General features: G+C 43.9%; 1 protein-coding gene across 1 annotated transcript in view; it reads right to left on the bottom strand.

Annotated features, from left to right (window-relative positions):
* The window catches only part of SETBP1 (SET binding protein 1), a 381,353-nt gene extending 369,862 nt beyond the window's left edge, over positions 1 to 11,491 (bottom strand). The window contains 1 exon segment of the mRNA XM_052660539.1: positions 11,009 to 11,491. Within this exon segment, the coding sequence (XP_052516499.1) occupies positions 11,009 to 11,491 (483 nt within the window).
* Between the last annotated feature and the right edge of the window lie 1,057 nt (positions 11,492 to 12,548).

The following is a 12,548-nucleotide window of genomic DNA, read 5'->3' as shown; positions in this document are numbered from 1 at the left end:
AGCTTCAACTCTGCTACAGTGTATCTGGATGAGAGCACAAGAAAAGACAGCATGATGAAAGGTTTTAGATGTTTCTTAAAAACCAATGCAAAATACACAGGGCTGACTAGGCAGAACCTATTTTGATTAAAAAAAGGAAAAAAGAGAGTGAGAGGGTTCCCCACCCCTCCCCACCCCCCCGCCCATAGAACTACCTTCACTGACACAGAGCTAACAAGAACTTTAATACCCAGGCCAGGAAATAAAAGATGCAACTTTTGTCCTCAGAGAGCTTACACTATAACTAAGAAGAAAATACCTTTGATAATGCACTTTTAAAACCTTTTTCATTAGATCCAAAAAGGCCACTATGTAATTGAGAAACCAGGTTCACAGATGGTGGAGAGCCATGGAGAGATGCCCCAGTAGGGCAACCACAAAAGATGAAGTCTTTTGTGAGAGAGCATCTACATTTCAAAGTGGCCCTATTTCTGTGTAGTCCACAGACCCTAACCAGACCATCTGACTAATATTTGACCTAGATGCCTGTCTAGAACTATGCCCAAAGAAATGATAATAAGGATAATGCAAACACCTATACTTTGGACCACTGTATGTAGGATGTATGGGCTCCCCTGGCAGCTCAGCTGGTAAAGAATCCTCCTGTAATGCAGGAGGCCCAGGTTTGATTCCTGGGTCAGGGAGATGCCCTGGAGAAGGAATAGGCTACCCATTCCAATATTCACGGGCTTCCCTGGTGATTCAGACAGTAAAGAATCTGCCTGCAATGCTGGAGACCTGGGTTTGACCCCTGGGTTGGGAAGATCCCCCTGGAGGAGGGCATGACAACCCACTCCAGTATTCTTGCCTGGAGAATCCCCATGGACAGAGCAGCCTGGCTACAGTCTATGCGGTCACAAAGAGGGAGACATGACTGAGCGACTAAGCACAGCACACATAGGATGTAATGGTTTAGACCCTCAAAAATAGCAGAAGGCAATTCTAAGTTGGAGTCTCCTTGACCTTGAGTTCAGTATACACCAGCAATGATGAAGCTGCCAGAAAGCTGAAAGAGCCCAGGGACCTGTTAATAGAGATACTACACTTGACAGTAAAGGAGGGCACAATCCCCTGCAGCCAGACCACCTGCTGGTATTGTCCTCTGCTCTGTGAGCCCCTCCCCACTGAAGCCTTTTAGGAAGGACATAGACAAACTAGCATCCCTGGCACAGGAACCAAGGTGCCTTAGCATCCAAAAACCATGGAATCCCAGAAATAGTTTCAGGAACTGGAAATAGTCCTGTTTTAAAAGAATAATTTTGGTGCAATGTAAGAAAGAGTTTTACTAAAACCAGAGCTGCCTCAAGAGGTTACAGCGAGTCTCCTCCCTGAGGGCCATTGAGAAGCAGCCAAATAACTGTCCATGAGGGATATTGGAAGGTGTCTTCTGTTTTTTTACAAAGGAAGTTGAAATGGAAATATTCAGAGGCTCTTCTGACTCTTAGTGAAGTCCAGGATGCTGGAAGTGTGACCCAGCTGTGGACCCTTTCTTTCCTTTTGACCCATACCTTCTGTGATTGGCCTTCACCTGTCTCCTGATCTGGTGCCAGGTTCTAGCCTATGTCAGATTTAACTCCTGGTTTTCAGACCCTTTCTGGATCTCCTAATCATGGCTGCTTTCACGACCCAACAGCACCCACATCCCAGCATGATGCTGACCTGCCACTTAGTCAATGGGAGGAATCCAGTGGAAGACTGGTAAGTTCAGGAACCTGATGGTGCAAGAAAGAGCCACACACCCAGATAAACCTGTGTCCATCTCTGGCTCGCCTGAAAGGGCAAAGATGGAGAAATGACAGATTCCCATTGTATGCTACAACTAGATCCCCTTTAGCTCTACTCATGATCCACCATGAGAAGCAGCTCCTTTAAGACAGTTCTCCAGGGATACAGTCTGTAGAGAACAATGCTGAAATCCCCTGATTGTTCAGTGCTGTGAACATGTTTTCATTCACAGCACTGAACAAATAACTGTCTTGGCATGAAAGGCTGCCCACGTTCCTGGGCACATTCATACCTGCAAATGATTACTTCTTATTGGAAGGCATGGTGTCCCACCATGAGGGACAGAACGGCGATCTGTTCATATCCCTTCAAGAATTCTGTACCCATTCTTCTCCACTTCCGCTGATCCTCCCCACTGTGAAACTGGCTGAAACTTGTGAAAGCTGAAGAAGACAATGTGGCAAAAACACAATACATATGGTCTAGGAAAAACCACTGAAGCAACCTGCACTTGATACTAATGATGATTATCAAATGGTTTCATGGGCCAGGTACCAAGATGGGAACTACTTGGACTTTTCAGAGTCAATAAAGGCCTCCGTTGTGTCCTCTGGTGAGGTCACAGGATGGTGGGAAGGCAAGAGAAGTGAGCCAGGGGATGAAGGGGCAAGCAGGGAATAAAAAAAAAAAACCTAGGACATTAGCGACAAAGACACACTGCAGGTACAGATGGAGGCCCTGGCCTTCTTAGGGCAAGATTCAATGGAACATTATGGAAGCTAGGAAGGAGCCCTAGAAGTTATGTCATTGAAACCTGCCCTTAGTGCAGGACTCTGACTGGCTGTCCATGTTCCAACATGCTCCGACAGCAGCCTCAGCTCGCACCAAGGGCTCTCGGCTTCACCAGACAGCACATAATTCAGAATCCTCCATGCACTGGGTACAACTGCGAGTCCATGCAGGTGTTTGCATGCTGTGTAAATCGGCCCACCTCTTGGGAACCTTTGGCTCCACTGAGCTTCTGCCCTCCTCACTGGCCGCCTCTCCCTTTGGCCACTGGTTCCTCTTATGGGGGTGGCAGGGGGCAGAGCCTTAATGCTACCTTCCAAGTCAAGTCATCCTGAGAACCAAACAAGTTGAAACCATTTCCACAAAGTAGTCTGGTATGTGCAAATTATAATATGAATTTTTAGCTTACTGTGGATAAAAAATACCTCTTCATTGCCTCCTGGCTTTGATTTCTGTATGTAAGGCAGTCAAGAGCCTGAACCAATGCCTGTGGCCCAGGCTTTGAGAACTTCCCTGCCATATCGCCATGCTGTCTGCCTAGGCAGTCCTTAAGCAGCGACTTTCCAACCAAAGTGACTCATGTCTCAGGAACAAGGAAGGCAGGAGGGGACATCCTGGGATGTCCTGCATTCTAGCATTTTGAAGGTGGGATGTTTTTCACTTAAAGTTGCAGGAATCAGAAGAATCAAAGGATGGGGCAGAGAAGGCAAAAAGGAATTATTTCTTTTGCCTTTTATTAAAAAGAAAAGAGGTAATGTAACTGAAGGTCAACTGGAAATGCAGATACGAGAGGACTTTTTGCATGTGTAGAATTGATGATTGAGAAGAGGGGGTGTACAAATGCTGGGAGTGTGGCAGGGATGCAAGGAAGCACCAGCTGAACCCCATCTGGTCGTCCTTATGACACTACTTTGAAAGTTTCATTTTGAGTCATGCTTTGAGCTCAGCAGCAATCCTGGTTTGGCAGACAAGTGACCACAAAGAAAAAAGATTTTTATCGAAGATAAAAGACCTTTGAATTGACTTTAAATAAATCCCCATACCAATTCTTACCACCAAAAAATATATATATCTATAGCTTTAGAGGCATGTTTGATTAGTAGGTGCTTGTGAAAGCATCAGAAATAAGACACTGGTACTGCAACCCACCTATCACAATTCAACATAGCCATGAGCAGTACAAAAACAGGATCAGCCTAAAGAAATATATGGCTTCTGAGACAGCCCACGCCTCTGAGCACCCAGCACAACTGCAGGGCACTATGTGGCTAGCCATGCTGGTGCCGAGAGGGTCCTGCGGGTGAGCTGGAAGAGAGACACGCACGACAGGAATTAAAGTGGTGCGTACTGAGTGAGGGGCTGTGCTAAGCATACCAGGCACTTTCATCCCCACAAGACACCAGCAAGGAAGTGCTCCAATGACCGCTGGTTTTCACACAGTTAGGTAACAGCTTCGAGGGGTTAAGAGACTTGCTTAATGTTACAGGGGACCAGCTTCTAGTGCAGGTACTCTGCAGAGAACCTGGTCTGGAATCAGGGCCAGCAATGTTTCTAACAGATCCCTTATTTCTTACCTGAACAGTTCAAGGAACGAATGACTCTCCATCCAGAACAGAACACAGTTTTCCTACTTTTACTCTAACAGGTTTATCTTCAAAGGTATGGAGTTCACCGAAGAAGGATCCTTGTTGAACTCCCAAGTGAAACTAACAACAGCGGGAAAGAGCCAGCAGGGTGCTGTGAACTCCCAGGGAATCCCTAATACAGGAGAAAAAGAAGAAGCACACAAGGAAGAAAGAGGGGAACCAAACGTTCCCAGAATATCCTCATGGAATGCAAGCTCGATAAACCTCCCCGCTTTGTAAGCTCAACTCTGACGTCCGCTCCCATGATTTTAGGCCTTTTGACACTGGAGCGAAAAGGAAACAGTCCAATGACAGAACAGTGGGTCCCAAAGAGAGGTCAACAACTTTGTTTATAGTAACTAGTTTTCTTAGAAAGGAAGACTTGCCTCATCTAACAGAATGACTCTTAAAGTTTCCAGATTTTAGAAGAGAAATAAGGTTTCAGAGGTCAATAGCTGTTTTTGGTTTTTTTTTTAACATGCAAAAAACTGAAATTCAGGAAAGTAAAGAGTTGACTCATTGGAAAAGACTTTGATGCTGGGAGGGATTGGGGGCAGGAGAAGAAGGGGACGACCGAGGATGAGATGGCTGGATGGCATCACTGACTCGATGGACATGAGTTTGGGTGAACTCCGGGAGTTGGTGATAGACAGGGAGGCCTGGCGTGCTGCGATTCATGGGGTCACAAAGAGTCGGACACGACTGAGCAACTGAACTGAACTGAACTGAAAGCATTCTTATTGAAGCTGTTATTAACAGAGGCAGAGATGGTGCCCAGGGCTCCTGTCCCCAAGTCCACTGTCCTTTCCCAAACACCAACTCCAGATGTTAAATATTACCTGCTGCTTGATACAATTACTTTGTGGAAAAGGTTTTTAGCTATAAAATAACCACAGAGAAACGTATCAGGAAACAAAATTTTCAGGTACTCTGATGAATAAAGAGGAACATGCTGCTTAAAATAAAAAATCAGTAGAGAGAAAATATAAAATTAAACAAGGCAAATTCAGCTTCTTATGAAGAAATGCTGGCCAGACCTACTCTCCCAGTCAGGTTGAGAGTGTTGTAGGGGAAGAAGCCCATACACCCTGGAGTTCAAAGCCTCACATTCACAAGCACTGAAACAGGGAGGGGCAAGCCTTCAGTCAAGCAATGCACCTCGAAGTGACCAGAGAAGGTGCTGGGCAAATGGTAGTGAGAGAGGGCCACCTGAACACTAAGGGGTCCGGAAGGCTCTCGCGGGTGCTCAGGACCACCCATCAGTGAGGAGGAAGTGGTGCAGTACCAGAGGTCCAGCAGTCTGAGCCACCTTCTATCCCTGCCCAACACACCCTCTAAACTGCTACAACCATAGAGAGTCGAATGAGAAATCTGCTTCTCAGAAGCCTACAGGGAAAATGGAGAGCCCTGGTGCAGCCCTCCTAACTCTCAAGTGGACCACTTTCGTGCCTCTCTAACCTACATCACTCTCATTACGTTCCCTGGACCCACAACCCTTCCTTTCTGCAGTTCAAAATCTGCAGAGCACTCCCATTATTTACAGAATTAAATGCAAACTCATTTACTTATTTGACATTCATCACTCTCTGCAATCTGATGCCAGACTCGCTTTCCATCTACATCACCTAAAAAACTTTTTCCTCTTCATACTTTGTGGGTTTGACACAAGGAGGGTGCTATTTGAAGGATGAGTAAATGAATTTGTAACCTATTAGACTTCCTAAGAGAGGGCTATGAGTACTTAGAAGAAAATACAGGTTCTTTCCACACATGTATGATGATGTTCTATGTGGGGTTACTGAGAAGGAATCCTGAACATCTTCCTAGGACCATGGCAGACTCTGAGGAATATGAGATTACTACGGAAAATCAGTTCTCCTGATGAAGCCGGGTAAAGGTGAACATTAAATCAAAAAAACACAAAATAGAAGTTGCATTTTGGTCAAAAGCAAATAATAATCCACAAGCAGAATAAGGGAGAAAATAAGACTTTAACTCATGACACTTTGAAACACTTGGAATTAAAGACAGTGTACCAGCTCATGATCTTGCCACCCTTACCGTGTGGGAAAGTAGGAGAGAAATGCCCTCGAGCTGGATCCTCACCTTCCAGCAGCCCTTTCCAGTGTGGGCACTTGGGGCTTGGACTCCAGCATTGGCGAAACAGTCTAGAAGAACTGACTTTCAAGGCCAACCCTGCTTCTGCTTATGTGAAGCCACTGAGCCTCAATTTCCTCATCTGTAAATATCTCTCATCTGACAGGACTGTTATAAGGACTAATGCTGCTGCTGCTAAGTCACTTCAGTCATGTCCGACTCTGTGCAATCCCATAGACGGCAGCCCACCAGGCTCCCCCGACCCTGGGATTCTCCAGGCAAGAACACTGGAGTGGGTTGCCATTTCCTTCTCCAATGCATGAAAGTGAAAGTGAAGTAGCTCAGTTGCATCCACTCTTAGCAACCTACCAGGCTCCTGCAGCCTACCAGGCTCCACCGTCCATGGGATTTTCCAGGCAAGAGTACTGGAGTGGGGTGCCATTGCCTTCTCCATAGAGAAAGCAAATAGAGATAAAAGAGTTAGCTGAAGGTCTGACATGTGGCTCAATAAATTGGAACTGTTCCTATGACATGTACAATGTACATTTCCCATCTTTTAAAAAAATCTTCCATTGGGTTATATCATGTGGAAACTATCATCTCTATTTGGCAGATGAGGAAACTGGGGCTTCAGCAAGGTTATACTCCAAATCCAGAATCACAAAGACAGTTGATGCTGAAAGCCATGCCACACTTCCAACCTTGGGTCACTGTATAGTCCTTGTCTCAGAACCCCCTCTCCTCATGCCACTGAATCTGGTGAGTGTCCTGACTCCCACAGAAAGCCCTCAGAAAGAGGAGAGCTGCTAAGCTTTGTCCAGCTATGAGCCTCTTAAAAACCTGTCACTGCTAGAACATTTTAAGTCCACATGTTATACCTGAACTTGCTTCTAGAGATTCATTCTCATATTCTCTATTGTTTTTATTGAGTGACCTAGAGGGGAAATAGAGGAAGCTTACATTATAATTCCACTTACCTGAGTCAGTCTAAGATGTAACAACATGGGTGCTGTGATAAAGAGCAAGGTGCATTTATAGGATCCATGTGCAACCCAGGACCTGCTCAAAGGACAACTCTGAGGCCCTGAAATTCTGAGTTCTCTTCTCAGTCACCACTTCTTACCAAATGCTGCTCTTACACATCACATAAATCAGTTCATCATAAATCCTCTACCAGACAGCATCTCAAGTGTCACCCTAAGTTTACTTGGAAGGGAGGTGACCTGTCCACTGGTTAGACAAGTCCATGCACCCTTGAGCCAATGCAGTGGTATGTTCTCATGGGTCCCTCCTAACATCCTATGACTGACGTGGCCATGGTATCTGAAAATCTGTAACAATTCTCCAGTTTGGAAGATTGGGTCTAGGTGTGAAATTCAGAATAAAGCTCTGAAGGATACCACACACACAGCAGCAGAACATGTACAAACAGAAATAGAAGAGAACTAGCTGTGATATGTAAGGAATGCCATAATTATCCTATAGAACTTTCCTTTTACCAAAAAAAAAAAAAGAAAAGAAAAAGCAAATCATTTGGGATCCAATATAAGCTGTCTTTGCCTAAGGCTGCCAAACAATGACTTGAACAAAACTGATTGGTCTGCAAAAGTAAAACAAACAAAAACAACCAGCAACAAAGCATATAATGATTAACACTCATTTTCCCAGCCTCCAAGTTTGGAGGATAAATCTTTCAAAACAAAATGAGATAAAACAAAATCCTTGTAATCCTAAAACTCCCTGCCCTTCCCCTGAGTCAAGGGTCAACAAGTGTTTCTGGTAAGAACCAGATAGCAGATAGTTTAAGCTCTGAGGGCCATACATTCTCTGTCACAACTACTCAACTCTGCTGTCGAAGTGCAAAAGTAGCCGTAGCCAAAATATAAATAAATAGATGTGGCTCCATTCCAATGAAACTGTATTTAAGGACATTGAAATTTGAATTTCATATAATTTTCCCATGTTACAAAATATTATTCTCTTTTTTATTTTTTCCCAACCATTCTTTGCTTGCAAGCTGTACAAAAATAGGCAGGGGGCTGAATTTTGCCCACAGACTAGTTTACCAACCCTGTTCTAAGTCAGCATATATGATCAGATGACACCCAAGGAGGCATCTCTACTCAATCAAGGACCAGCTCAACAGAGCTGTTTCCTAAGTGCTTAGCAAAAGACCTGACTCCCAGTGATCACTCCATGTACACTTCTTCAATGAGCAACTTGCCGCACAATAAAAGATCCAGAAGACTAGATTTTAGAGTAACACACTGACCTACTGCTTACAAAATGCCATCCTCATCCTTTTCCCTGTTCCAAAATTAATGATCATGTAGTTCCCATTCATACAAATAAATTCTGCAAGCTCATTCCACTGAACTTTTCTGTACAAATGGTAGACAAGGTTTCCACTTCTCTGCCTTAGCTCCAGCTTTTGCTTACTCCTGGCTGGCAAAACAACAGGAACTAAAAGAGTAATAAACTTACCAGACTACTCCAATACAGATCAGAGACCTTCCTATCACCTAAAATGATCAAGACCCAGTACTGATAACTATTCCTTCATCTCTGAAAAGTATCAGCTCTAGACATAATGTAGAAAGGATAAAGAAATAAAATACAAAGCAATTTTCATAGATATTCCCATTACAGAGCCAGCATAACACAGCGTTATGCATTTGATTTCAGCCCTCCCCCTTTTTCTCTCCACCTCCAATTGCTCAGGCTTAGAAATGCATACTTAGTAGGTCACATATTCAAAGAAGCAATTTCATCTCTCTTTCCAATGAAGTACACAAAGGGCATCCAACTTTTTGGGTGAGAATCACCAGCCTGAGAATTTCAGATATGAGAGTGGAGGTCCACTGCACATTTCAGCTTTGAAATCATCTCTGTGAACAAATTCCAGAGTTTTATTCTGGGGCATTCCAATAGACAGATGCCTAAATTTGGGAACAGTCTTATGGCCTTAAGGAAGTAGTGCTGATCAGGACAACTTACTCTTTCTAGGATTGTGAATTTTGGTTTGCGCACCCTAAACTGTGAGCTGCTTCTCAAATTCTGGCGGTGATGGTGATGAAGGGAAAACAGTTCCCACAGTTTTCAAGACTGCTCTCCCCCACAAAAATCCAACAATACTCTTTGCGCCATCTCAGTGACCAACGACAAAGATATTCATTTTCAAAGCTGAAGAGACTTCAACTCCAGAGCAAAATTTAACTTTCTAAGTGGAGCCTGCTAGCATTTCTTTGCATTTGCTTGCAAAAATATCTAAAGTTTCCATGTACATATAGATAATCTTTGATTTTATATCAGAGAACCCAGAAAGCATCGCAAAGTTGTAAACGGGGACAGGAGAAGTGAAAGCACTTACCTCTATGCTAGGTAAAAACACACCAATTTCTAAAGGTTTTTTTTGTGTTCCAAATGTTAAAGAAGACGTCAACTGCCCTGGCTTGCTCAGGGTTGAAGGGGGTCCTGGATACAGGACTTTCTGTTTGAAAACCAGGTTAGTCTGAGCAAACTAAAAGTGTTGGCCACCCAGAAAAGTCTTTTCTAGTCCTTTTTTTTTTTTTAACTGCAACACATCAGCCAATACACCTAGCATGAGGAAAGGCACAGCCCAACACTAAAGAAACCACATGATTCTTAGCAGTTTATTGAAAATGACTATACCAAAGCTCAAAAATCACTGGCAACAGAAAAACTAGATTATTTCTGGGCTATAAAGGAGAAAGGTTCACTCATATGGGCCATTTTACCTCCGATCATGCCCAGAGTCCAAATATTAATAAATAAGATGTGACAGAATTACAAAGACTCTGGTTAACATCCACAACTTAAAACTCCAAAACTCTTGTCAACAAGAGGACTCCTTGCAGAGCTGTTCACAAGACCCAGAGACTCTTGGATAAAAACTTTCTAGACTAGGGCAGCCCGCTGCCATCACAGCTGAGTGCCACACCCCTCCCAGGAAAGGAGGTCTCTGTAACCCTGTGCGACACAAAACAAAACCTTAGATCCATACATTCAACCAAACTATATCATTAATCACCTAGAGATCTGCTTTCCACACCCACATTGCCTTTTATGAGGAAAATGACAAAACACTGAGTTCATCCAACACTTCACCTGAGAAGTTTACAACGTGTTAGACGAAGCCTCAGCAGTGCCCTGTCCCTTCCATTTTTCCAGCGCCAGCTCAAAAGCTCACCACTGGCTCCCGGGAAGATGATCTCTCAGCCGAGAAGAGCCTCAATTTACTATTTAGACTGGGCTTCCTCACTCAAGTAAGCGACTTGTCTATTTTAGAAAGACGTACAGAAATGACTAAAACCAAAAGAGTGTTATAACGGTGCTTGACTGTTCTGAATGACCAAAATTTTCAACTTCCTACTCTTCACTATGAGAACAGATATAAATATCAAACCAAAAAAAACAAAAAGCACCCTCAAAATTCTCTCACACTAGCCAGATCTGACCCAGCCAATTGGCTGCCACATAATAAATAAGAACTTCCAGGAATATAATTGTAGTTTTTTTTTTTCATTTTGTTTTCAGTCAGTAGAAGCCATTATTAAACTGGATACTATACCAAGACACAGAAGACATTTTCTGTAGGCCACAAGTGTTCCATCAGAGAAATGAGTAATTTATAAATAAGCAAGTAGCCCCCTAACAGTTGAGGATAAAACGGCAAAAGCAAACCAAAACACCTGGCCAACAGGGATCCCTACCTTCTTTTTGGAGTGGCTTCTTTCCTCCTCCTTTGCGGCTTTGCTATTTTTCCCAGCACGGGACACCTTCTGGTCCGACTGCTTGATGGTGATCTTGATCTCAGGTGGGCATATATAGTTCTCCAGATTCTTTGGGGGTTTCTTAGCCCGTTTTGTGGTCTGAATCTTCAGTTTCAGACTCCCCTCTGTGAAATTGGCCTCCTTGATAGAAAACTCCTGTTCTTCCAGGCCATCTCCTGCCACCCATTTCTCACTGTCTGCATTGGAGTTGGAATCCACATCCCGTCCTGAGCCCAGTTCATCCTCCTCCTCTGGCTCCATGCGTTCTCCACCTGCTGGGATTCCCTTCCCAGTCTCCGGAGCAGACAGCAAAGGTTCTCCTGTACAGCTAGGAGTAGTCGAGGGCTTGGCTGAGGGGACTGGCAGGAATTCCGACTCACTCCCCCTTTGCCGGGAGCCACTTAAGACTTCCCTGGACTCCATGACAATCCTCCAGTTGCCAAGAGTTCTCAAGAGGGAGACAGGGAAAAGGGCAAGGCGAGAAGAGACGGCACCCAAAATTCCAAGGAGAAAGTGGTCCGGCTGGGCTCAGAGCCCCAGGGAAGAAGACACCGTGAGGTTGTTCAGAAGAGATCAGATCTGCAACTGAGAAGCAGAGAGATAATTAGCCATGGCAGGCAGGAAAAAATGACCCCCAAAGGGAACTCAAACTAAGTTCCAGAAGTCCCATCCTACTTATCTATGGCATTAGAAAAAGAAAAAAAAAAAAAAATGATTTGAAAGAAATCAAACCAGAAAGTACACATCCCCAAATTGTATTATATGGGAGCAGAGGGGCAGACACACGCACAGTCTTTCATTGAATTGTTACTAATTTTTATGGTTGTGGGTCCAAGAATAGAGATGAGTCCTCCAGTCCAGTAACAAGCTAGATGCTTCTTATACCAAAGCCACAGCCGGCTGAGTCACCATCAAAGCCAACTATGACGAAAGGAAGTCTAAGTGCTGATACTCAGGTCTGTGGAAACCGCACCTGGCTGGTTTCTTGCACAACTTCCCTCTCACATGTGAAGAACAGTCTGCAAAGCTGAACACAGTCCTGGGCTGCCTAGGCCAAGCTCTGTCTCCCCTCAGAAGAAGAGCTTCTGGACTGTTCTTTCTTTATCATCTTTCATTGTGAATTATTTTAATCATGCACGTGTCTTGCCTTTATTTCTTAAAACAAATGCAAAGCTGAGGTGAAGGTTTGTAAAAGGAAAACAGTTCAGTAAGAAATTACTTCTAATGCTGTGATTAATGCAAAACAAATGCTAAATGCGTTTCTGACACAAAAGTTTTTTAATCACTATCTATCTTTTAGATAAAAATAACCACCCAAGACAGTTTTAATTCTCTTCCTAGCCCTTAAATAAAGTGGCATTATGTCTACATGACAACAAAAAAAAGAGAGAGGGAGAGAGGGAGCGTTTCACAGGCCTTTGGAAGTGTCAGGAATCCCTGCAGGATTTTTTCTTCTCCCTTTCTCCTCACCAAGCTATCC

This window comes from Budorcas taxicolor, chromosome 22, assembly GCF_023091745.1.
Source record: "Budorcas taxicolor isolate Tak-1 chromosome 22, Takin1.1, whole genome shotgun sequence".
In the NCBI taxonomy this organism is placed as follows: domain Eukaryota; kingdom Metazoa; phylum Chordata; class Mammalia; order Artiodactyla; family Bovidae; genus Budorcas; species Budorcas taxicolor.
This window is presented reverse-complemented; position numbering and strand designations above follow the sequence as displayed.